The sequence below is a fragment of the Falco naumanni genome, chromosome 4 (genome assembly GCF_017639655.2).
Source record: "Falco naumanni isolate bFalNau1 chromosome 4, bFalNau1.pat, whole genome shotgun sequence".
NCBI classification, from domain to species: domain Eukaryota; kingdom Metazoa; phylum Chordata; class Aves; order Falconiformes; family Falconidae; genus Falco; species Falco naumanni.
The window spans coordinates 86,858,488-86,885,243 of NC_054057.1; the positions used below are offsets into that span (position 1 = coordinate 86,858,488).

Here is a 26,756-nt window from a genome sequence, read left to right on the forward strand (position 1 = left end):
TATTTTCAGTGTCCGTGTACCAACTGCAACTTATTTTCAATAAAGAGTTAAAAATGACTAGAAGCGGCCTAAAAAAAAATTTGGTAATACTTTATTTAATCAGGTGAGCACAAGGAACAAGGAAAATGCATCATCAGGCCAAAGAGATCGATCGCCTCGAGAACACTTGCAGCAGCATCCATCCGTCGGGAACTACCTGAAGAAATTAACTGAAAGTCAAGGGAAGACATGAAGATACTCCTGCAGACACCGCGCTTCAGTTCCCCTGAACTTTACAAACCAAGGGCAGAGATGGGGAGAGCTGCCAGCGCAGAGTGACTGCTGCCTAGAAGCACTGGGGGCAGGTGGCCCCGAACCAAAGCACTGTGGCCATCACATCGGCGGTGGCGTGGTCATGTCACAGGCATCACACCCTGCTCCGCTTGAGAAGAACCCGGCTCGAAGCAGGAACGTGGAAGCATCACTACTTGCCATGTATTCATGCATTTTATAAATAGCCATGCAGCCAAAATAATCTTCCCAATCCCCATTCCAGGGTGTGCAGCCTGACCCCGGTGCTGAAGACAACATGTTTCAGGTATTCGAAACTGTCTTAATTATTTGGAAAAGACACCAAAAGCACTTTGCAGCCTGACAGCAAGCAGAAATAAAAAGTGTAAGGCAAGGAAAACCTTCTGTAGCCAGAACTAGCTCTTCAGTAATACTCCGAGCAAAATTTCATAGAAATGATGCTTATATAAAAGCAGTGTTTTGTCACTAAAAATTACATAAATTAATTTCAACTTTATCCCTATGTGTTAAAAATAACTAAACCTGGTCTGCCAGGATGGGAGAGAATCAGACGCTGAATTACAGCCATGAAAGTGTGCTGCAGGGAGGGCTCCTGTCACTCCACCACGTCACAGCTGCTGCTGGAGGAGTTACTTCAACCGATGAACGGATTCCCCTCGTGTCTCCGAGGGGTGGAATTCCAAGATGCCAAGCAACACAACGCAAAGCTACTTCAAACCGGTATTACCAAGGGAGGTACAGGAGGCATCACTCCGTACAGTCTGAACAAGTTATCCTTGTTAGTGCAGACCACTGTAAACAGATAAATGCACTTAAAGGCACTGCAGATAAACATCATCAGTGATCAGCAGCATTTAATGTCCCAAATATGCTGTTGTTTGGAGCTACCACCATTAGTACATCCAAGAAATTAGAAACATGGCAGTCATTAAATAAAATTACTGTGAAATGTGCTTTACGGAAAGTAAAGCCTTAATGTTATTATTCTACATGCAGTGCTACAAAATAAGTTTCTTTAAAGAACATGTTACATAAAAGGTCAGAGGCAAGTTTAAATCTCACGTTCCAGTAACTGCACAGATCAGTCCAATTCTTCAAGTAGGAGAATTAATTTTGTTTTCAGACAGGAATATTCTTTGCTGTGTGAGCAGCCCAGTGTTTACAGACACGCAGTAACGGTCTGACTCACCAGCCAGTAGCATCTTTTCCTTTCCTGCACTTTCGTACCCCTGACTACCATGATCTTTGTGGCCTCAGAAATAGCACAAAAAAAAAGTATCAGATTATAAAGGAAGCCACTTTTGCTTCCATTCATTTCAGTGATTCATAATCTTCCCCCACCCCCCAAAAAAAGAAAGAAAAACCCCAAACCAGATGCTTATTCCCCTATTGTGTCCCCTGTCAGTCATCAGATCAGAAAGTATTTTCTCAGCTATTGCATGTTACAGGAGAAAGGTGGCCCCCTGCCCGCCCACCCTGCGATTTCAGCCTAATTCTACTCAGGCATTTCGGAAGCTCAGACTTTGGATGTTAATTAGCTACGGCGCAGTCCAGCGATCCCTTTGCACGGTATTTATGAACAGCACTGAGAGGGCTCTCTACATCACCTGCATATGACTATTCAACTGGCACCGGCTCTCAGACACACTACACTGCCAAACCTCATTCCAAAAAGTGCATATTCATAGACAGAAACTGGTTTATTGGTTTTCAGGAAAGCTAACTGATGATTCTGCTGATTGCTTGTAAGGAAGGGAACTCCTCATCCTCAATATGCAAAGCTTTATGGGTGACAACGTCCTGCTGAGTTAGTACTTGCTTACACGTTGGGCAGATATAGCAGTCGAGATCAGAGTTGGAGTCCATCTGCCAAACATTCTTTTTGTTCTTTTTGGGTTTGTTTGAGCTTTGTTTTTCTTTGATTCTGAAATCATTGTGAGCAGAAAGCAGTTCTTGTTGCTTAACTGTGTCCGGCAACAACACCAACAACTCGTTAAAAATTTTCTTGAAGTTATCTCCAAGCAGTTCTCGGCAACTTTTATAATACTGTGCTGCAGAAATCAGACCCTTCAGTGAAAAGAGAATTGGAATAGTTAGAGGGGGTGGGGTGGGGGAGTGGAAAAATCCCACCGGGACTCACTTTCTCCAGGAGAGGACGGTTTTGGGAACCCAAAGGTTCTTGCCCACTCACCTGTCTGAATTGCCCAGAATGAGTTTTAAATTTATTGAACTTGGACTCATCGCTTTGAAGGAATTCTTTAATGGATTGTATTAGCTGAATGTTCCTTTGCTGAAAGTTTTCAGGTATCAAGTACGATCCGTGACGGGATTTTGGCCTGCATTGAAAAGACCAAAAATGCCTCTGACATTGGTTTGTGCTGTACAAAGACGCTGCGGGATACATCCTACATGGCTATTCTCTTCTACAGGATGCGCTCCCTTTCTCCACCCAACTACACATGCAATTACTGTAAGTAGCACACAGCAATCTTGACAGGATGATGAAAAATGTCCTGTGGGATTACTCTATTGTATTCCAGCTTTACCTAGACAGAATATTTAAAACACAAGCCTAACATAGTCTTGACTAGCTGTTTTGTAAGCTAGTGTCAGGAAAGAAAAAAAAAACCAAGACATGAGCAACAAAGACCGCACCTGACTAATATAGATGTCTGTATTAAACTTACACAAATTTTCCCCTCCCCTTTTCCCGTACAGTCATCTCTCAGCCCAGAAGGGCCCTGGCCAGAGACCAACTGCTGGAAAGATCAGACCAGTGAAGGCATTTAGAGGTCACCAAGGAAAACACAGTTCAACACCTTGCTTCTGGGACTCAGAATCAATGGAAAGGTTAAGGAGTATGTTGAAGCTCCAGATTTTCAAATAAATCTAGAAAAGACAAAAGTCTGAGTTGCCACAGTACGCAGGTTTTCATTTCCTCGGCCTTGTATTCACACAACACTTGTGCTTTTTACACAGCTCGCCTGAATCCAGCCCACAACAGCCAGGGAGCCAACTCCCCAACGGCAACCATCAAGTGGCTGGCCTCTGCGGCAGCACCTGTTTAGAATAATCCTCTGAGTATTTCATGTGTTGTTTGAAGCCCGTATGACATAACCGCGATGTAAAGTAACTCTTAATTCAAAGGATTTTACTTACTCTTTCAAAGATGTAGTGACAGGTTCAGAGATATTGGTGGATGGAATAACAGCAAAACCTGGAGGGGGTTTACTAACAGGCACCGACAGTCCTGGAGGTGGCGGAGGACTCTTTAATAGCACCACAGTGTTAAAGCCTAAATGGAAGCAGAGAACGGGCCAGGAAGTTAGAGCATGTATCTGTGGCACCCACATACCACTCTCTAAAATTAACGCTAGTGGTCTGACGTACTCTCCAGAAGCACTAAGAAGTAGGAGTCAGCAGCACAGACATCACTATATTGGAAAAAAACCCAAAAATTAGAAAGGTAGAATCTATTGCCTTAGCAGTCAGATCAAGAAGCACTTCATAGCGGCTGATGTTACTCTACAGAGAAAGTGCTTTAATTATTAACTTACTTTTTCAATAGAAAACTGTGTTTTAAAAACCCACTCATGATGAAAACCACACTTTTACATTATTAAAGCAAACAGAAATCGCTCCAGAAGTCACAACACCACTAGACATCGCACATTCTAGCATACTCCACCTAGCAGTATCTGCAGAGCAGCACAGAACGGAACAGCTACGCAAGCATCTCCTGATGCGGTACAGACTTTCATTAAAGCCACTGTAAGTCACAGTTTGTTGCTATGTTACTCCAGTTTTACAAGATTACGGCACTGCTAAAAGCAAGGGCGTTAAATCTGTGCAAACACAGAAGGGAAATGACCAAGCGAGCCAACCGACAAGTCCCAGCAGGCACAGGTTGCAGCTAGAGATTCCCTTTGCCTGCAGGGTCTTCCTAACTAGATCTTAAAGCACATATTTGTGTCGGCAGTGACTCATCAGAAAAGCAGCAAAAGGTAAATATCAGCTGCTCATGTGAGCCACCCTCAGAAGGCAGAGACCTGCAGCTGCATGGAGCAGAGGTATCCCAACACAGCCACCGCTTCAGCCAGGATTTACAGAGGACATTCAAGCCCACCTACCTCACCCTAACTACCTTTTTCAACTTCAAAGCCTAACCTAGAACATGGTGGCAGAACTGCTACTCATGTAACAGCCAGAAGGAGCCATTTACACATCTCATCTCCGTGCCACACTTCTCTAAGCTACCTCCCAGCAAAGCTGGCCATGCCCTGCAGCGCCTACCTGGTGGCGGGGGCATTCTAGCTGATCCTGAGCTCCCAAGAGCTGGGAAGTCTTCCTGAGGTAAAGGGCATTTGTTAGTCACTGTGGGCTTTTTAAGGCCAGGGGGCTCTTTGGGTGTACTACAGATTGCTAATGATTTTTCCGAATGACCATTCATGACAGCTGCGGATCTGTCAGGGGCGTGAAGAGCAGAGGATGCATTTGATGTCTGCTCTGCTTCTGGCAGCTTTTCAGTCGATGACCTGGGGAACGATGTCTCTTGTAACAGGCGTGGGGATGACGGTCTCTGCTTCTCAACCCCCATCTTCTTTTTCTTGCTCACTTTCGTAAAAGTTTGTGAGGTAGAAGCTGCCAGCAAGGACGACACATCAAACATCGTCGGTGCATTTCTGATCTCCTGGGTTGTCAAGCCACTACCGCTGTCTTCATCGTCTGAATGAGAGAGTTTATTGCTCTTCTTATTTCCTTTAGTGCTAGTCAAGGAGGGTGGCTTTTTGGCTATCTGGTTTACACAGGGGTTGCTAATGGCTTTGACCACATTTTTGCTGGAACCATTGTTCCATGCAGATGTAATGTTAGTTACTGTTTTATTGTTAGGCCTCATTTTGGACACCAGAGCTGGAAAATCCTCCTCTTGGAAGGCTGTTTTCTTTGCAGTCGCTGTGTACGTCAAAGACATCCCAGAAGAGATGGTGGGTGCTGCAGAGGATGACAAGCTTGGGAAATCTTCTTCTTTAAGCTTAACCACTGCTAGCTGGGCAGAGCTGTAAGAAAGGAAAAGTACATCCCATTATACCAGTGCTGCAGAGGCAGCACAACTCCAACAGGCAGAACAAGCTCTGCACCCGTTTGCATTCTTCCTCAAACTATCCCTTCGGGTGGCACAACTGACCCACTGTTAACAGGAAGCAAATGTATTCAAGCTTATAAAGCGCGTCTAGATCAGTACCCTCAAAGAAGTCACACTAGCCTTGCTGAGGTATCCACACTGCCTCAGCACATCTCACCTCGACCAGAGCTGGACACACAGGCACATTTGAGCTGCCACAGCCTGCAAAGACGCTATTCTAATCATCACCAATTTCAGGAGATGATGAATTTTAAAACTCTCAGCATACAGCTTCTTCAAGATAAGCTATCGAGTTAAGGTGGCTGGAACACAAAATGTTGAGAATTCCCCTGAAATTGCACCACCAAAAGATCAAGCCATGAACTGAAGCAACAACCGATGCTGTTCATGCAGGTGACCAGCACAGAAACAGCTCGAGGCAGAAGGGGACCAGGGCAGGGGGGAAGCATTTATAGCTTAAGTGATGTGTAAAATTATTTTCTCCAGACATGCAGAACCTAAGTTTCTAAATCTGCTTTCTCATCGCGGCAGCCTTGCACAAACTTACCCTTGTAGAGGTCCTGCTGCTGAACCAATTGCTGGAAAGTCATCTTGGCTTAAAGCACCATTAGCAGCTGCTTCTTTTGGAATATTGACAAAAAGAGCAAAGAAATGTTTTCAACTAAAATCCATTTATTTCAGGGTAGAAGCTATCACTGAACATGACAGCAGCATTAACAAGTCCTATTTTCAGCAGCTGATGACGTCATTAAGTGTGACATTCCAAAAGAACAATTTAAATCCATGCATCGCTATTTCCTTCCACTACTGCTTTCACCATTATGTCATCGTATACTGGCTGCAGCATACAGGAAATTCATGACAATTAACACGAGCAAAACATTGGTTGAGAAGTACTTTGTGAGGGAACCCTTTAGAGACTGAGATGCCAATACCCCCAGCAATCTGCTCCATGCTTATACCAGGTTAGCCCTCCACAGCCTGCCCAGGGTCAGGATGCTCATCAGAGCCTCAGCGCTCCACAACTGACGTATGCTAATGCTGCTTCGTTTGGAAAGCTGCTCCTCCGAGCAGTCCATCACACCTCTGCTGCGCAGATGCCCAAGCTGCTCTGCAATTAGTTCTGCAGTCGGTTTACATCAGAACTTAACTTATTCCCAGTGTAGATGTGCCCTAAAATCCAAATCCTGCGCTGTGGACTGCAGGAGTTCAGGGACAGATTGCTAACAGCTTTGACATACATGCAGCAAAAGCTGGGGGAGATAACCTTGCCTGTCACCCCCAAGTGAACTGTACCATTAAGCAGAGCTCTCAGCAGCTCTTGGTTCATCATGAAAGCATATGATCTTTAAGTGGAAATCCTGTTGCAGGAGCAATTAAAACAGTGGAAAATGGATTTGGAGCAACGGTAATGTTAAACACAGTAAGTCATATTTATTTGACCCAAATTGGACCTGGGTCAAAACAGTTAAAGGTTTGCTTTCATCTTACTGGAAATGTTCTCAAAAAAAGGGGAAATTCAGCTAGAGCATCCCAATAAATCAGTTCTTGCACGTTAGAGTAGGAAATGGCCCATTCTTAGATTATATTGACTCGGATGGAACATCACACATACTGTCATATATTAATTGCATTTGATATTTCTACCCAGCTCCATTTCAAGTATAACCTGCTGCAGGAACCCCAGCCCACATTTCACTGAAAATCCCTGTTGCTGGACTGAGATTCCGTGCAGCCCTATCCATGTCCACCAGATTCCGAGAACAACGCCTGACGACTCCCTCTTTCGCCAGGCTGATCTCCAGCCCCACACTGCCTCCCTGCAGCTGCAGAACGCGCTCAACACTAACCTGCAGTATCATTTGAAGACTTTGGCACACGTTTGGAGCTGAGCACTTCAGAATCCCTCAAGTCGTCCTTTTTACCTCTACTGCTGCTCTCCTCTTTGTCTTCTACCCGTTTTTTCTCTTCTTGCCGTTTAGCTGCTACAGACGCCCTGACTGCTGCTGCAACGTCTCTGTCTTCTTCTTCCCTACAGGACAGGACAGATTTTCTCGGTTAAACAGTAAGGATTACTGAGCAGATTTGTCTCGCTCCAGCTCTCACCTCTCCCGTGTCAGCTCCGATGACTGTCCCTGATCTTGTGATGCCACCGGCTGAGAAGGCTAAAACAAACCCACTGCTCCAACACACCCTGGGGCCGGCTGGTGAGACAGGCAACATTCACCCCCTGGATTTGAAAGTTCTACAGGTGGTAATAACAATCCAGGCCCCAGGAGAAACCGGGCTGAACTGGGAGAGACAGTACCAAGGATGCATGGGGACACCTGTCTCTCCCATTCATTTTCAAATGTATGAAATCATACTTGTAGGCCACAGTAATTCTTTGGAACATGGTTTGTCACAAACTCTCAACACATGCACGATCCACATGCGACACCAACATATAAGTGTTTAGAGATGGACGTTTTCCCCCAGTGAAATCACCAGTAATGAACCGGCTGATCGTCCAGTGAGAAAAAGAAGAAAAATAGATGTGCAGTATGTATAAAGCACTCAGGTCTTGTGTGGATGACGAAACATATAAATGCAAAATTTCATTTCAATACTTAACCCTCTTCTTTTTCCAAAGCACTCAGTCTGGCCACAGAGAGATCTGTTAGTTCAATGAAAAGCATGGTCCTTAGAATAGGAACATCACGATTACCCAGACCAAAAAGTCCATTAAACCTGCAAAGACTTGCCACTTCCTTCAGAACATCCTATTTAGAAAAGTTAGCATAGAAACAGTTGCTGAAATCAATTTAGGATTCTGAGTTCATTTAACCCACAAGTTGCAGATTACACTGTTTGCTTCCTGTGTCAACTCCAGAGAGCTGAAACTTCGCACAAAACAATTTCCCTTTGACCAAGCATGTAGTCAGCACGCAGGCTTAGACTGAAAGCTAGATCTATTCTCAACTAAGGATTCACTACGGTGGCTTCCAAATTTTGTACCCAATTCCTTCCTACTGGTCCACCAAAACAGTGTTAATTGGCAAGTGAAAAACACAACACTAAACAGCAATAAAAATCCACAAAATATTGTGCTACTCACCTCTTGTATCTCCAGCTGCCTCTTCTGTTTTGCTGACTTCCTCGGCCGCTCACTCTGCCTGACCTCCCTTGCCTGTTATACCTGTCAACTTCTTCATAGTCCTCTCCACCTATAACACCTAAACAGGAGGGATGGTTGATCACTCTCAGTTATTTCTGTAATCTGCGTATCACTATGCCTGAAGAAAGCAAAAATATTCTAGTACAAATAAATCAATCATCAGAAATAAATTAAGATAAAGTAGTCTGTATAACCTTCAGGGTTGCTACACTAAAATGTATTTTGCAGTATAAATTCCACGTGACCTGTGACATGAGGTTTGAGTAATTCTGGTTTTATGCAGAGATCTCTCTACGTACAGTTCCACACGGAAGAGAAGTTCATACATATGTCGATCTCTGCACCCCTAAGCGGATATACTGCTCTGGTCTCATGGTCTATACCCATCACCGGTTTCTATTAACTGTAATTACAAGTTGGAGGAAAAACAGCAGTTTTCCTCAAAGTTATATATCACCATTAAATCCACGCATGAGGGGAACACCTGTAGAACAATTTAGGCAGAAAGAAACCTCTGGATGTTGTCTGCTCCATCGCCGCACTCAAAGCGGGGCCAACTCTGAAACTGCTTCAGGTTGCCCAGGGCCCTGTCTGGTCGAGTTCTGATTACCTTCGAGGACAAACTCCACAACCTCTCAGGGTCCCGTTCTAGGGTTTGCTCACCCTCCACGTAAAGAATTTCTTCCTGGCTAGGAAATGTTCGCCAGGTACTCCTGAAAGCCCTCAAAGCAGTAAGAACGAGTATGTGTCTGCCCACCTCCTCGCCCAGCCACACTTACCCTCACTCCTCCTCTGGTGCCTCGGAGCATAGTTAAACTGAAGGTCTATCTGCCGGTTCTGCCTGGCCTCCGCCCTGTTCTTGCTGTGGCAGGCTGTTTTGTGTGCTTTATAGTCTATTTCCGTGTGGAACGCGTGGGTAAACTGTTCTGTGCTGCACCGTCCCTCTTCACAAAGGAAGTGCTTTTCACGGAAGTGTTCACGAAGGTATTCATAATCACTGGAAAGAGACAAGAGTCTGAGCTGCAACCTTCCCGGCGTATTTTGCTAACAGCATATGGCTACTTTTCCAAGATGAAGAGAAGACGAGCCTAGGCAGTTGATTCTTTCTTTATCCCCAAGCAAGCTTTCCAGCTGAAACCACTTGTGTGCAGTCAACACAGACCTTCATGCATGATCCCAGATGTTAAACTAAACCTACTGGTTGACACTCACCACATCCAGCTGGACGCAAGGCATGTATTTAATATAAGAAAATTGACTTTATCTGCTTTGCACATTAATTTTGGAGCAGTAGAGTTGACACACTAGGCAGCTGCAGACACCTGCTGTCATGCAGCAAAATGTACCTTTTAACGTTTAACACTAATGAAGAGAACTTTAAAACACGAACTAGACAGAAAGTGATTACCTCAGCTAGTGGTTTGAGGAACAAGAGAGACTGCAGCCAACCTGCTCGTATTCTTGCACTCTGTCTTTGAGCACTACTTTCCCCAAAATTCAAAGCAGACCCAAGCAACTTTCCCTCAAAATTTAAGCTACAGAAAAAGGAATAAACTGCTTGCACAAACCTGTAATATTCCTGAGCACCATCGGAGTCACAGAAATGACAAAAATAATGATCTCGTCTTAAGTGTTTCAGTAACTCATCATTATCCAAATAACGCTCATCGCAAAATTTACACAAGGGATGCCCACGATGAGATGTGTCATCTGGATCTCCATGGATTCGATGACGGGCGAGGTCCTTACGAGAATACCATTTCCGTTCATAAGTAAAAATCTGAAGAGATATAAACACATGTATTAATTATTGTGGACAGAGAGCAAAATGGAATAAATTGGGTTGTACACAACTTGTTCATTTGTAGGAGTGGAAGATTTGCTTCAGAAAGATGCAATTTAACAATCGACACCTAAAATTTTCAGTGAATAGGAAACAAAATTCAAGTAAAAGATCCAAATTAAATCTAACTTGCATTTCACTCAGCTTGAACATTGGAAACAGATCTAATTCACCTTCTTCCTTTTCATTTTTTTTTTCTTTGTATTAACGTAATGCAACAAACTTTAAATTATAATCTCTGGTGGGGAAAAAAATCCTAAATATATATGTATGAACATACAGTACTTTGCATACTTGGAACTAAAAAAAACCCCATGTAAACCAGAAGCAAGCTGTTTTACTTCCCTCAGCTAGCAACTACCCCAAGATAGCCACATACAAAGGATACAGTTCAGTGAACAAATTTCATATTATAAGCCAATCTTCTGTCCCTACTAAGACACAAGTTGTTTTGGTGGGTAGGGTTCTGAAGACTCCAAAAAGGTTAACACAGTCTGGAGAACAGAATAACCTTTATTTTTCACCTAGACAGGGACTGTTAACTTGTTCTGGGAAAAGGTTCATCTGGCTTAGCTACAGACTGAAGCTCCTGCAAGTGTAAAAACTTTTTTGCAGTGGGTAATAGTAATATGGAGCTTTTTTCAGTGAAATAAAAAGTCTCTGCAATATTCTGAAATTAAAAGCCAACAAGTTCTACTATGATTCATGAATACTCTGGGACAGACAATGACAAACAAGTCCCCTTCGTGCTAGCTACTGCAGCTGACCATGGAAACATGTCTTCACCAGAGCTCAAAGGACACTGCAACCAAAAGAAGCGGTCTTTCCCTCCTCTGACCATTTCCCTTGCATTAGCTCTAGTGATTCCACAACCACAGGAAAGAGTCAAACCAGTTCACTGAAAGCTAACCCTGAAAAAAAAAAAAAAAAAACCAACCAAACCAACCCCAAATCAATGTATTAGCATTCATTCAGATCAACCTGATCACTTCTGCAGCCTGCCCCTTTTGGCAGTAAGCTACAGTTCAGTTGGCACAAACCAACTGTGGCACCACAGAAGAAATGCGTTTCTCTGATTTGATATTTAATTGGTTTCAGAGTAAACACACACACATACAAAACCATGTGTAATGAGTTCTAAAAATATGTGTTCATGCATTAAACTCCCTCCTACAACAATAAGGAATGCTGACAACTATTAGACACAGGGGTTCACAGTCCCAGAGTTCATTTCACAGTAGCTGCTAATTTTGTCCGATGTACAATTTGGAAATACAAAACCCACTCTAGCTCTAGGGAAGGGTGGAATTCTGACTTTCAAACCATGAAAAAACATCACCTAACACCAGCCCTTTAAGTGAAAACTTGGGCGAGATTAAAAGAAATAATAAAGGATGAGGATGGTGATGCTAAATAGTTTTGAGCTTACTACACATCACCTTTTCAGACACAGACAACTCAGCTTTCCAGTAACTTTTTTATCTTTAGTAGGTTGTAAAATACATTTTAAAACAGCCCCATGTCACGTCCTACGTGTGTACATCAAACACAGCAGACTTCAATTGCAGGCAACAGTAAGTTTCATTTTCCAATCAAGTCAACAAGATACAGGAAATTTGCTCTGAACAAATAAACAAGATAATGAAATATAATTATATTTCATTAAACGAGCAAGATAGATTATCATCCTGCACATGAACCAACTGTATATGCTACGTTGACTCTAATCTGAGAAATATATGCATCACTCCATGATGCATTCTGCTTTCTGAGCTGGCACCAAATATTTTCTTAAGTTACAGTTTTAGCTTGTAAAGTCATTACGAGTATAAGTCTTAATAGACATCAAATTTCTACCCTTACAGTTGTAACAAAGTCTGCCTGTGGCTCAGGATTAACTGGCTATCAGTTAGGGTTTGACATTCACACATGCTGCAGCAAAGCAGCTAACATTAGAAGGTTATTAATATGGTTGGGTTTCATTTTAAAATGTAATCCACCGAGAACTTCCAGGCCTTCTTCATTAATCAGTTTATGGAAGAAGAGAGATTTAAAACAAAGGAACTGGCCTCAGTCCTCTGGCAGACAGAGGAAACGTAAAAAAATGAATCAGTGCTGTTCAGCTACCCTCTTCTTCCAACCTCCCCAGGTACTCTGGTAGGTCACGTAAGGAAGCACCTCTCCTTCCCACACATTAAGACGTAGAACTAGCTCACCTTTAAGTGTTTAACACAGAGTTTGCAACAGAAGAGTTCATGCTGCTTCCTCATGTGCTGTTCCAGGTCTGCAAAGGTGTTGAATGGCTTCAGATCTGGACACAAAGAGCATTCATGCTGCAGCAGCTTCCTAAAGAACAAGAAAGATTTCCTAAAAATTATCTGATTTCCTCTCACCAACCCAATACCATTACCAAAAAACAAATCAGTGGCAGAAGGCTGCATTTTTATAGCTCCCCCAGCAATGTGTAATGAGGTTAGCGTCCTGCTTATTCCAAGAATACTTTGTCTTATGTCAGGAACAGAACAAAACCGAATTATGCAAAGACTTCAGCTGTAAGATCTGAACAGTCATGGCGGTAGTAATACAGTCCACTCTGAATTTTATAGTGGCAGTGTAACACGCCCATGCAACAAACCCCTTGCTTATTGAAGATTCAGCTGGTATCTGCAACATTCACTTCCAATTTAATTACACTTTCTACTGTCGGAAACTGAAGAATACAGTGGGGAGAGAAAGAACTGGAATAGAAAAGGAGGAGGGAAAAAAAAAGAACAACCCAACCAAAAACCCACAAGGTTTCCCCCCCCCCCCCCCCAAAAAAAAAAAAAAAAAGAGCTGAAAGAGCACTAGTCTCAGTGGGAGACCCCATTCCCTCACACTTGATTGTTGCTCATGGAACTGTAATCTCAGCAACTCTCCAGAAATCCTATCATCAAAAGCAATTCCCAGACCTAGTGTGTAATTAATCAGAACATGCTTCCAACCGATTCTGCTCCCTAAACCCATTGCCCAATTCCATCAATATGAAGTCATGCAAAACTGTAAATGTATCAAAGCTACACTCTTAGCCCAAATCAGGCTGGATATAAAGCACAATTCTCCAAGGAAAAGGTACTGCTATCTGCATGGTTTCATCTTTTTTCACTTTTTTTTCGTTTTAAGTGCTTTTAATTATCTTAAAGCCTCCCAATTAAGCACGTTATGAAAAATATTTTCAGAACATGATGCTGATGCCACATTCTTTTACCCTGCATTGGTTTTTTTACTTCATTTTCTCTCCCATTTAGAATTAAGGTCTTTGTAGGCAGACAAGGTTGCTCTTCTTTTCACACAATATTTGGTACGATTGGTTTTGATTAGCAATAAATACAATTATAATAGTAATTCAGTCTTTACCAATTTCCACAGTGGCCACACAAGGAACCAAAAGCCTTCCAGCAAGCCCGCTGTTGCTAAAGAAGCAAAAAGCAACTTGTATTGACAGAGCAACGCTTTTGGGTTATGTGTCCGTGAATCTAACACTCCAGCCTCGAGGAGCTGCTCCCTTTGTCAGCCGTGGTACTGAGCGCTCACACCAGCCGCGCTGCTCCTGCCTCTCACCCTACCAATGCCACCTGCACCGCGCGATGACTAATGGACGCAGCACGGCAGCCACTCTGTTCCCATGAAACAAAACCACACTGTTCTATTAAAGCACGCATTTCCTGCCACACAACGCAGATAAGAACAACCTGCTTTAGGGGCATGTTCCAGAAAGGATTCCAGTACTTACCTGTACAGTGCATAAACATCTCCATCCGTAAAATAAATGTCGTATTTCTTCTCATGCTGCAACTGGTTAAGTGCTATTGTTGAGAAAGATGTAAGCTTCCGTCCGAAGACAACCTGCAGGCAACACAACATAAGAATCAGCAAAAGCGCACTCAGGCTGCACAGTCCTTGGGATTCCAGCTAAACTCCTCAACACAAATTTTGCCAGGGAACTCACCATAGCCTGAAGCTTGGATTGTACCAGCCCCAGCTGCTCATCACCACACCCACCCACTCCCGGTTACTGCCCCCTCAACTGTCAGCAATGCCACCGTGACTTCTTATCAGCTTCCAACAAGTGAGCCAGCTCAGATGAAGGTGGATTGGACTAGCCTGGTCTTTGGATTTTGAACTAGATTAGGAAACTCTTTTATGGTATGTTTTGCTACCACAGCTGTGCTGAGAGTAAATACTCCCAGCCAATTCAACCTCTTCTGCAGCGAATGCCGGTCATGCACTTGGCTCCCTCCCAACTCCTGGTAGATCACACAGAAACCTACAGTCTGTAAGCAAAAAGCAACATTAGTCAAGAGTCTGACTGGGAAACCACTGTTTCTTCTCTCCTTAACTACCAGGAAAGCAAGAAACATGATGCTACATCGTCTCCCAAATGATGTGTACCACATACCCCTTCTAAGGGAACCTGCTTGCTCACAGCTGCTGCCGCTGACCACCAGGCAGCTTGGGTCTCATGCTGCAGCCGTTCACGTTATCAAATCCTTCCTCAGGAGCCACCTACCACCGCTCTGCTCCAGCACGTGTTCCCCATCTGGGAACTGCTGGGGTAGCAGCAACATTTGTGAAACAGCTGGAGTCACCTGCACCAGCTGAGAAAGGCTGAGACACAAATATAGTGTCTTTCAGTTCTTACAGTAACCATTATAAATCCAGAAATACAACCTTAATAAAAGCATTCAATTATACAATACACATGTAGTTTAGTCTTGTTCAATCACTCCTCTACCCTTGTTGGGGTGAAATACCATGGAACAAGTCTTTTGTCTGGTTTTGTGGGTTTTTTTAAAGCTTTCTTTACAGTTGGGCTACTTTTAAGTTAACCAAAACAAAAAATGCACTCAACTTGCTGAAATAGCAAGCTTAACAATAAAGAGAACACAAGTTTAAGTTTCAGTGAAATCATATTGACATTTAATTTCAGCCAGAGTGAGTTTTAGAAAAGAGGAACGGATTGCTGAAAAGTAGATTTTATCACAGGAGTCTGATCTTGGAACTGCTGTAGAAAATTACATCAATCTCACACACACACACACACACAATGAGTACACCAACAATCCTCGGAGCCTGATCCAAGTATACGTCACGGTTAGTTTACAGGTCAACAAGTAATCCTTCCTAACTCCACTGCGACAATTATGCATCACTGAAAGCATGTACTACCAGAACAAGTATATCCTGCTTTCTCCTCCGTCATGCCCTGGGCTGCCACTCATCTTTATAGTTACATTTCCTTTGGATGTTCTGCTGTGACACTGACTGGTTCAGTCTACACTACTCTGTTCGACACCAGCTGAGATTTGGTAGTGTCACACTTGCCTCTGCTAATTCCAGACACGCTATGCAAATCAAGAGGCCAGGTTTATGTCCTACATATAAGTTCAGTTCATTCAGTGGCAGTTTTGATGTGATTTATGCACCCTGGTATCTTTTTTTCTTTCCTTGGGGCAGACGGGTGAACAGACAGAACAGTATTGTAGTGGCACTTAAAGACAAGGGGGGGGGAGCAGCACAGCCATTAAAAATGACCTCTCAGTCAATTATGATAAAAGGATCATTTTAAACAGTTAATAAAGAAGGGAGAAAGATGGCTGAACGAACCAAAGTTCAAGCTGCATAATAAAGCACTATTACACAATTTAAAAGCTCTTGAGATTAACAGTCCATCTGTGACCCTAAGACAAGTAAGTTTAAGGATGAAGAGCAACATCTCAGCTTGCTTCTTCCTAAGATGAGACAAGTGGCACAGCAGCTCCCCAGAGGATGATCAGAGATAAAATTACTTTCACAGAGCATCTTTCTGTACACAGAGGCTACTCATGTGCCAGTAAGCTCAGTCTAAACACCACAGCAACCCTTCTGGCCTCTACAGGGTCTGAGGATCTCCAGCACACAACCAGAGATCTTCAGTCCCTCAAATCACATGAGCAACAAGAAAAGCAGCCAAAGCAAACAGTTTAGTTGGGGTGGGCAGGGAGGGCTTTCCTTTCGCCAAGGGGAGAGCCCCCTCCTATCTGTTTTATTTCATTTCCTAAACCATCACAGTATATTTCATTCCGTGCTAGTACCAACTCTTTTACTTGTAAAAAGTTTAGTTTTCTCTGCATCAGTTCCGCCAAACAAATTCATGTACGAAGAGTAGTTTTTACAAATATCCTTCAGCAGCCTTGCTTCACGCAGCTCACACCGCACCGAACCCTGGCTCCATCCACACAGCCCAGCCACCACAGCAGCTTCCCCCGACCTCTGCCACAGGGCCCTGTGCTGTCGCACCAGCGGGCCGCAAGAAGAACAGAAATCCATCAGAAAAGTTATAACTGAGTGGAAATTACTTTTTAAGCATATGCCCGACAGACAGCTCACGCTAACAGGAATGGGAGGCCAATGCAGCGCAGGGTGCTGTCACGCAAGGCACGAGCGAGCCCTGAAAGAATACAAAATATGTTCTCCCCCATGCTTAAAATGAAAGTCAGGAATCCGGCAGGACGATAGAGTCATCCGAGATCGCGTAATACTCTGGAGAACAAGCCCCGCTGATGTAAAAAACCAAAAAAAATAAATATTCCCTTTAAATTCTATTTCCTTCTTATTTTGTTTCCAATATGCCTCTTGCCTCCTCTGACCAACCGTCGCGCCACCGGGAGGGAAGATGAGGGCAGATAACCTCGGAGAGCTGCCGGGGGGGTCCGTCCCCCTCCCCCACGGAGAGCTGCCGGCCGGGAGGGCCCGTCCCCCCCGCGGCTCCACTCAGCAGATTCCACGAGCTGCTCCGCGGCCCGACCCTGCCCCGGCCCAGCCCCAGGCCTCCCCGCCCCGCGGCCCCGCTCCCCACGGCTGCCGGCCCCGGCCCAGCCCCGTCGGCTGCTGACAGAGCCCGGTCCCGGGCGGGGGCAGCGCCCCGGGCTTGCCGGGTGCGGGGGCCCGGTCCCGGCCTCACCTGGCCCAGCTCCTCCCGGCACACCGCGCAGTAACGCACGCCGCACAGCGCCCGCATCCGCACCGAGCAGCGGTAGCAGATGGGGTGGTCGCAGCGGCCCAGCGCCACCACCTCCAGCTCCCCGCAGCACAGCACGCACGACCCGTCCGCGGGGCCCGCCGCCGCGCCGGAGGCCGAGGCGGCCATGGCGGCGCCGACCCGCCGCGGCCTAGGCCCCGCACCACCTAGCAACCGCCCGCACCATCGAGAGGCGGCCTAGAGCGCCGCCCGGCCCGCCGCGCGACTCTCCGCCCGGCTCCTGACCATAGAGACCCGCCCTCGCGGCTACCCGGCGCCGCGCCGGTCTGGCTGACCGACCACCGAGTTTCTGCCTAGAGCGGTGCCTCACTCCCCTAATCACCCCCCCCCCCCCCCCCCCCCCGGCCGCTAGAGCGCCACTCCTCCTGACGTCACCCCCGCGGCCTCCAGCGCCCGACCATAGAGAAACAGCCCAGAGCGCCCACCGCCCCGCGCCGCGCTAGCCTTCCTCTTGGAGGCCGCTGGAGAAGCGGAGCTGCTCGGAGCGCCTCCGCGGCAGAGCCCCTCTAGCTGCCTCTCGCTCGTCTTGCCTCAGGTGGCGGCGGCCCGCGGGAGCCATTTGGCGGCCCCGTGCCCGGTGGCAACCGACCTGGCCCTGGGGCCGGGTAGTGCGGGGCGGCTGCGGCTTGCGCTGTGTCACCTCAGGGCCTGCCCCGGGGCAGCGGGAGCCCCCGGGTGTGGGAAGATGGGGGACCCAGGCCGCTACCCCTGCACCCCCAGCTGTGGGGAGATGGGGGGCCCAGGCCGCCACCCCTGCACCCCCGGCTGTGGAGTGAGTAGCTCCCCCAGGACCATTCCTGGCACCCTTGGGTGCTGCCGCACACCATTCAGCCCTGCAGTGGGGGCTCTGAGGCCGCACAGCGCAGGCTCTCCCCTGGACAGTGTGTTCTGGCCGCTGCGTGTGCAGTGGGGTTGGTGTCTCGCAGATGTGGTAGCGCTGTGACCTGCCATCTGTGGACGTGGCGGGATGGTGATACATGTGGGAATCTTTCGGGGCAAACACCCATCCTGACGGGGCAAACAGCCCCGCAATGGGTGTATTGGACCCACCGCTCTGCCTCTTGATCTGATTTTATAACGCAGCTGTCTGGTAGCCTGTGTAAACTAGGTGTGATAGGGGTGGGGGGCGGGGGAAGCATACTTGAAACGCTGTGGAAAATAGGATGTCCCACCCATTAAAACAGCACCACAAATAGGCTCTGTCAGCATTGGTACGTTAAGAGCACAGTCTGTTAGAGCAGTCTCTGTGCTACAGGTCATGATTCACGCTTTCAGTATCAGAGCATGTGACAGCTGTCCGGGGTTTCAGAGTGAGTTAGGCAAAGTAGAGTTAATCATTGATATGTCTGGTTGGCTGGCAAAGAAATGTGTGTTCCCACACTTGCTTTGCAGGCTGATTTAGTATTTTAGAGGTCTGTGTGTTGCTGGGGCTCAGAGATGAGAATTGTAGCTCCTTAAACAGAAAAGGGTGCTCCAGGAGCATGGAGAGCAGCGTTAATGCCGGCTCGGCAGCCATGTACCTCTGGAAGAAAAAAAGAATAAAAGCTTGTCTGGGGACAGCACAGGGGAAGAGACGGAAATATTTTCAAAATTTAGGATCTTCTGCCTTTTTTTTCTCCCAGATTCTCACTAAATGACCGATGTGGGGTCACTTCCCTTTCCACGTGTGAAAAATCAGAGCAGATCCCTGGTCAAATATAGAACTTCTGCTTCTAGATCTACCCAAAAAGTCTCAAGAAAGCCCAAGATCTTGGCATGAGGTGCTCATTCCGCCACATCATCATGTGTCACCAGATGAGTGGCACGTCACTCCGCTTGGCAAACATTCCTGGAGTCCTGTCCCCTGAGTCAAGAGCTTCCATCTGTTCCAGAAATGACAAAATGGCTCAGTTTTTCATGGGTGTCTCCTGTGACCTGTAGAGCTGGTATAAGAGGGTGATCGAAAAATGATTCTGGGACACACCATCCTCAGTGAAGCAGGTCAGTGCTCAGGTTACTCATTGGCATAATATGATAACCCTTAAAGGCAAAACGTCTCAAAACAAATTAAATTTTCTAGGAAGGAAAATGGAGACAAACCACATTAATTTACACATTAAAACATACAGTAAATTCCTAGGATCTACTCGTGTGCATCACGGCTAGGTGGAAGATCAGATGAGCAGCATCCTTATCATTCAGATTGCTTTCTTTTCACTGAATTCCTTGTCATTTGAGTTAAAGATGCTCTTTGTTTTCTTTGAGGCGTAAGTGATCATTTTAAAACAAAGGGGCATATAAAACATAGCAAGTTAATTAAAATGTATCATGGTGTTATCTTGTCCAACACAAACATCTGTGCCATAAAATAAATTAAATAATAGGTTTGATAAGAATTTTGGAAAACAGATAAATGAAGTATTTCAATGTTTTGGATCATCGGCTGCAACAGGTAATATTTGCTTTCTCCTGAAGAGACCCATGTATCATACTTCAAAGCAGAGTAGATAATACATGTCTTTCTGGTAATCAACATTAAAGTGTGTTTGGGTGGGGCTCTATTAAATAATTAGGAATGACTGAGGATGTTGGCTGTAATTATTTCAGGAAATGTTCCCCCCCTCCCCGAATTAATGATACTGTTGAAAATGTTTTTTTGTCAAAACTGCATCACACAATTTTGGAGAGCAATTAGCATGAAATGAGATGGAGGCTGCTGACAGTAATGTGCTGTCTTAAGTGTCACTCGTCTGTGAAATTACGCAAGTACCCCAGTGCTATGGCCAAGCATAGGGTAATAAATATACCTGCATAATTAGGCTCAAAAATGACATTACTCATCACAAGGAACGTGGTGACAAAGTGACCGGGCAGAACCGGAGTTTGTACTTTTCAGTTGTGCAGGTGGGAGCTGGCCGGTGACACCGCTTTCTCCCCACCTGGGAGCGCTGAGGACCTGATCCTGCAAAGCGTGTTTGTACCAACATGCTTTTCCCACCAGTAGCATGCGTGGTGTTCCAGGTGAAAGGAAGCACTGGCTGTCTTCCAGGGTGCTGCAGGCAGGCAGGATCGCTGGCAGCTTGTCAGCTGGGACATTTTCTGCTTCTCGGATGGTATTTGCTATAATTGGTGTCTGAAGGGGAAAACTGCTGAAGGTTTTGTGTCCTTTCATGGTGCAGCTAAACTTCCATCAGCAGTGAAAGCTCACAGCAGTCAGATTTCTCACTCTCACAGAGTTGTCAATTTTAAACTAGATCCAGGAAATTTATTTGGAACAAAACCTGGGTAAGGTTATCAATCCTTCCAGTTGCAGGCTGGGAGGCCAAATCCAGTCCTGTCCTCTACTGGCAGCCATACGACAACCCAAACCGACCCAGATCCCCAGCTCTGGCACACCACCGAGGCAGCCTTCGGCAAAGGTTGGATTTCCTTAACTCCTGCCTCTTGTTCTTGCTACCCCCACTAGCGGGTCTGAACAGCCCTTCTGTGCCACGTTCTGCAGTTTGCAGCTCTGTCTATAACACTGCATTTCCAGTGATGTGCCAGGTCTTTCCACAGGTGTAAAATGCCAAAAAACCCACCACCCCTCTGTGCCATTTCGATATCATTGCACAAGCTACTCCTGCTTCCCTCATGTCTGCACCTTCCACAAGCAGAACAAAGAAATGCTAAAAAGCCAATATTCAAACTATTCACCAAAGACTGTTTTCAACTCATCGTCATTCTGAAAAATCATCCTGCTGGTGTATGTGAGTCATGCGTTTAGATTAATTTATTTTGCAGTGCAAAGAGGTTTTTATAATACTCTTTCAATGGATTGAATCATTCATTGCTGATGACTTAAGGATGCTGTTTTATTTCTCTAGTGATTGTAAATGGAAGCTCGGTCTTAGCACTGTGACCCCAAAACATAAAGACATATGATCATATATAATTAACTAGGCTCCAGTGCGTATTGTAAATATCTTGGTTGGTACTTAGTTCTACGTGTTGTCAGACAGGAAATGTGTTCTTCCCAAGATAAAGGGTTAATATTGATGCTAGGGATAGTTAATTTCCATATTTACTTGCTAAATATCACATAATAACATCAGAAGAAAAAGGCACTTTTAAAGTCATTTAACCAGTAATAAATATACTTCGGAATAATTGATAACTGCAGATGAGCACAACAAATCCATTTCACTCAGAAGAGCAACAGATCAAATATTTATAGTTCAGCACTAAAATATTGTCAAAGTGTAGAGCTAAAGGTTATGCCTTAGATTAATTTCATGTTCGCAGCTTGATGCGGATGCGGTTCATTTGCAGCCAAGATACTTCGTGCGTAATAGTGAGATTTGCTTTCATTTGACAAAGTTTCTGTTAAAAGTGATAATTTTCTCAGGGCTTCTTTTTTTTCATGTAAGTCTCAGATCGCCTCTTATTAGCAGTGGCTTCACACAAGTACCTCATTTAAGGGCGGATTTAAATCTACAGCCTTGACCATTCATAGTCTTTAGAGACTGGAGTTTATGGTTCAGAGTTTAAGGCTTAAAATAGCATTTTAGGCTGCTGTAGGATCGGCGTTGCTTGTCCCAGACATATCACACCCCCTTCCTCTGAGGCCTCCCATCACTGTGCTGCTGTGTGCAATCAGACCAGTTTGTGCCATTTCAAACTGCCCAGGGGACAGTGGGGTCAGGGTTTTCACGAGGTTTTGGATCAAATATACCAACGGACCTACCTGTGGGACTGATAAGAAGTCTGTCTGTTATTTTCCTGCATTTAAGAAATATCCCAGTCTGCAATTATTAATCACATTAGTTGTTCACCTTTTTTTTTAGCCAAAAGATGTTTTTCTATTTAAAAGTTCTGTTGCGGAGAGGCATACGCATACTGCAGTCCTTTGATCTGTCAACAGGCACAGCACACTCTGCACAACTTCAGATTTGGTGAGAGAATTTTCCTCCAAGATCTTTATTTGTGAAAAAACGTAATTTAGTGATACAAGCTTTTCTGAAAAGTAGTGATTCCTTAAAGAGGAGGAGGGTGAATGGACAGGGGCAGGATCCTGAAAGTCAAAAGAAAGATTCATGCTGGGAAGCAGAGTTGTATTTTAAGGCATTCACAAACATTAGTTTGGTGATAGAGTTTTCTTTAGCAGCGGCTTGTTGGAGGATGAGAGCAGGGTAAGTGCAGCTTACAGAAAACACAGTACCTAGATGGGAATTCAAAGGAACAGTGGGGGAAGGAAACGGCATTAGGCTTTCAAGGTGAAGTGCCGATGTGCAAATTCCCAGAACAGGATGAGCTCGATTTTCAAATAACATTACAGGAGCTAACGTCAACGGACAGAGGCAAAGCAACTCGGCAGCAGGAGCGTCCAGATTTCATATGGGGGGAAGAGCTCATACTGGGGCACATCAGAGAGGACGGAGCAGGCAGAGAAGGGCACTGCGTGATGCCCGGGGCAGGGTGGGAGCCTCGGGAGCATCTGTGGAGCTGAGTTGTGACCAAACTTCACTTCATCTAACCTGGCCTGGTGTCAGACTTGGCAAATGCAAATTCTGCCTGGTGGTCGGGGCATGCTTTTCAAATGACAAGACACCTTTTCATTCCCATTTCTATATTCAGCACTGCTACAGCTCAGGAAGCTGCAGAGGTCAGATAGGCAATAATTGATAACTTTGGGAGTGCAGCTTGGAGCCCCTGACTCTCCATTTGGTGCCCTGCCAGCCTGACCACCCTGCTCTGAATAATTTGATTTTTTTTGTCTGCTGCTAGATTTTAGGGGGATGTCAATCTCACACCTACAGGGCCATCATAAACAGCAGTGAGAATTGCATGCTGTCAGCAGGGACGTTGGGCTTCTTGTAGCCTTGTACTTCTTGCAACGCAGTTGTAGCATATTTAATGCTAGTTGTTGTAGTGCTGGTCCAGGAATGAGACTGCTAATGTGCCTCCTTTTTGATATCACAGAGTGTTTTACAAATATAGCTATTAGTCTGGCAAAGTGTTCATGCCAAGCAAAACAGACTCCACCTGTGCAGATTTGCTTGAAGACAAATCTTATCTACATGCCTTAGAGCCCTCTACTCCAATTATCCTACACGTATATAATTGTGTGTACTGTATTGCCTCACCTAATTAAATTTCAAGAAATGGGAGAGCACTTTGGGGTTGTGTGGGATTTGGTTAAGAGATCTCAGAGCTGTCAAAGAAAAGATTAATCTCACAACTCTTCCTCCTTACAGTAAACATGCTTCAGATCGGAGCCAAATATACTCTGCACTTCACACATCTGGGTATTAGCTCGCTTTCGGTATTGTAAATTACTTCCAGGAGAAGGACTGAATCATGGACTGGAGGGGGGTGAGAAGTCTGCCTGCATTAGAGAGAGCCATCTGATGGCATCTCTCTTCCCTGCTTCTTGGATTTTTGTCTTTCCTGCTTACTTGCTACTTTTCTGAGGCAATGCTGTCATGCCTCATCTTCGTGATTTTTTTATCAAGGTTCTTCAGTGATGTTATGTCATGTCCAGGTCACTCTATGATGACATCGCTTCAGCCCTTGAGATGTTTAGGGACTCTCTTAACATTCTGCCAGCCTCAACTGTTGGAGGGAAAATAGGCAAAATACAGGGCTGGATGGATGGGCAATGTGATGGGTTCTGACAGTTCTTCCTTTCACCCAAGTAACCCTGTCAGAGTTGGGTTCTTGAGTTGATGAGTCACGTAAGAAGTGAAGGATCACGCCTGTAGCTTGTAAGATGATGGACTGCTTCATTAAGCTTGGACAGGCGAGGACCTATTAGTGGAGTTTGGTGCGTAGTGCAGAGGACCTGGGTCTGTACCTCGGTTCAGTTTTGGTCTCTCATCAGTGATTCAGTTATTCCCTCCTCGTACTGCAGTTTTAAGCAGAAATAATTCCACTGACTCAGCTGGGTGCAATGGGGCTTAATTATTGTCTGTAAAGCGCTTTGAAATCCTAAATGATCGATGCCTTGAGAGTGTGTGTGATTAGTACGCTGGATGCTGTGTTGTGAGCTCAGCTGCAGACTTTGAGTGAACAAACAAGTTCATTTGGCTTGGGGCAGCCAGCTCCATGAAACTATGCAAAAGTATCAAGTCTGTGTTGTTGTGTTTTTTTTGACTTAGCACTAATGGATCCATTGTTTCATGTAAAGGTTTCTACCGCTCTTGTAATAGTGTGTGACATTTACAGTACTCTTTGTTCCATTAGCAAAGTAATTTGAGATCTTTATTATCCTTTGGAGACTTTACTGCTTGCTGTTTAACTTCCATGTGACTGGACCCTGGAAAAAAATCTCTTAAAATAGTACAAGAGTCTAAAAATAGGGAGGAATTAATCATTTCATAAGGAGTAAAATAATTAATCTAGTGCACTTTAATAAGATCTGTAACATTAGAAAACACTACTTACTGTTTCCTCTTTCTCTTCAGAGCCACCAAAATATGCAGCAGCTTTATCGTGGAGTCAAGGTGTGTCTTGCCTCACAGTTTGAAATCATAATTTGTTTGTATCAGCTACAGTTCCTTTATTTCAGAAGAACAAAGAAATAGCATTTAATCAGCATGTTCTGAATCACTGGTGAAAGGTATTGCTCCATAATCTGAATTTATTACACGAGGACACACTCTAGATGCAAGAAAATGGCAAAAGTTGTTATTCCTGGGACTATCTTCCTGGGGTGCTGTCACTGCAGTACCCGAGGGACTGAGCCCGTTTGGGTCCCGCTCGCTAAGTGCCTCATCCACACTCCTTAGAAAAACACACTCGTTCTGATTCACCAAGAAAGCTCAGCAGTGGGTTGGGTGTTGGAAAGCATCAGAGTTTGCTGAGCCACATGTGTGGGAATATCTTTTTCTTGCCATTAAGACTTGACTCGCTCCTGCGTTGAAGTAATGCAAGAGGCAAGCAGGGATGTGAATCTGGGAAAGTAGGTGAAGGGTGAACTGCAGAAATCTGGTGTGCAGGCAGAGATGGAGCAGCAGGGAGCTGGACCACTGACCTCCTGGGCAGCCAGGCAGGGTGTTTATCACGTTCAACTGTTCAGGTGGGATTTTCAATATCAGGTCACTCAGGTGCTGAGCTTCAAACCTTGCCTGAAAGACAACTGCCTGCAGTGGGCTTCGCACCGGTTCAGGATGAGCATGGTGCTGCCTGGTAAGGGATGGACAGCAAAACTCATCCCTGCTGCAGCCTCTGACTTCAGCTCCTTTGCCAGTTTTGTGCCTCCAGCTGATTTCACGGCAGCCAAGCCTCTCTTGCCTTTTGGCTGTTTTGTGCCCGTCTCTGCAAGGCAAGCTTGTGCCCTGCATGGAAAAGCAGAGCTTGGCAGAGTCTCCCCATGAAGGACCTCAGAGCAGGAGGCTCCATGACTTGGCCATTGGCTTGCGTGGCCTTTGGCAACTCACTCGAATGCTATGGGCCTCAGTTTCCCAGTCTGAAAAACAGGATGATCACAATTACCAAAGGTGATGTGAGTTTGCCGAGTGCTGCACAGCCAGAGGAGGAGGGCAGGCTCTGCACCAGAGTGCATGAGGCTCCTTGTTCAAAACGATGTTGCCTCCACCCTCTCATCATACCCCCACAGGAAGATGCCATACAGCCCAAATGGCCAAAACCTGTCATGTATAGAATGAGCATTAATGACCAAGTGTGCCGAGACCCCATCACAGGGCCGACCTCCTCAATTGCTTTGTTTTCATGCTCGGCTGAGTCGCAAACCTTCCAATAAACACCAGAGTCATTATAATAAAAATGTGGAAAATGCTGTCATTAAACCACACCGGTTTATTTTTCAAGTGCCTCTTTCTGGGACATCAAATTCATTTAGATCATTCTCAAAAGCCACAAATCCTGAATGGGTACAGTAATGTGTGTGGTGGGAGGTGAGAGCACAACAGGCATTAAATCGGGTAAAGAGGGCTCTAAGGGAGCTCGGCTGGGTTTATTGCAGGGGTTTAAGACGTGATGCCTCCAGCTGCTCATCCCTCCTTCCCCCCAGCCATGGGGACCGCTGGGCAGTTTTTCAGACTGAAACTTTGTGTTTTTTCAGCAGAAACCTCAGTTCATGCTCTGATAGCTCAGAGCTGTAGGGGAGATGGCTGGTCCAACAGAGAAGCAGCAGTTACCTCCTGGAGAGCCCGAGCATCCAGCAAGATGGGGAGCTGCAGCTGGATCTTCCTTTTACAGAAAGACTGGGTTTGTTCCAAAATAATAGATGACCTTAAATCCTTTCAGCAGCAGAGCCATATGGTTAGATTGCACTCCACCT

General features: G+C 45.3%; 1 protein-coding gene and 1 long non-coding RNA gene across 3 annotated transcripts; one reads left to right on the forward strand and one right to left on the reverse strand.

The window, feature by feature from the left end:
- Nucleotides 1-1,972: 1,972 nt before the first annotated feature.
- Nucleotides 1,973-17,658, reverse strand: ZNF598 (zinc finger protein 598, E3 ubiquitin ligase). Of its 2 annotated transcripts, none has more exons than XM_040589531.1 (12): nt 17,417-17,658; nt 14,207-14,319; nt 12,651-12,780; nt 10,160-10,371; nt 9,371-9,588; nt 8,532-8,649; nt 7,285-7,466; nt 5,982-6,051; nt 4,585-5,348; nt 3,451-3,586; nt 2,483-2,627; nt 1,973-2,358 (listed from the first exon to the last, which is right to left on the reverse strand). In XM_040589531.1, exons 1-12 carry the CDS (start codon nt 17,600-17,602, stop codon nt 2,011-2,013), a joined length of 2,622 nt encoding a protein of 873 aa, XP_040445465.1. In that variant the 5' UTR covers nt 17,603-17,658; the 3' UTR covers nt 1,973-2,010. The 2 variants fall into 2 exon arrangements, with proteins under 2 accessions (XP_040445465.1, XP_040445464.1); XM_040589530.1 differs by having other exon boundaries at nt 5,982-6,054; nt 17,417-17,657.
- Nucleotides 17,659-17,888: 230 nt separating this feature from the next.
- Nucleotides 17,889-20,052, forward strand: LOC121087111. Its single transcript, XR_005827529.1, has 2 exons — nt 17,889-18,266; nt 19,117-20,052. It is a non-coding gene; the product is annotated as an uncharacterized LOC121087111 (long non-coding RNA).
- Nucleotides 20,053-26,756: the final 6,704 nt, after the last annotated feature.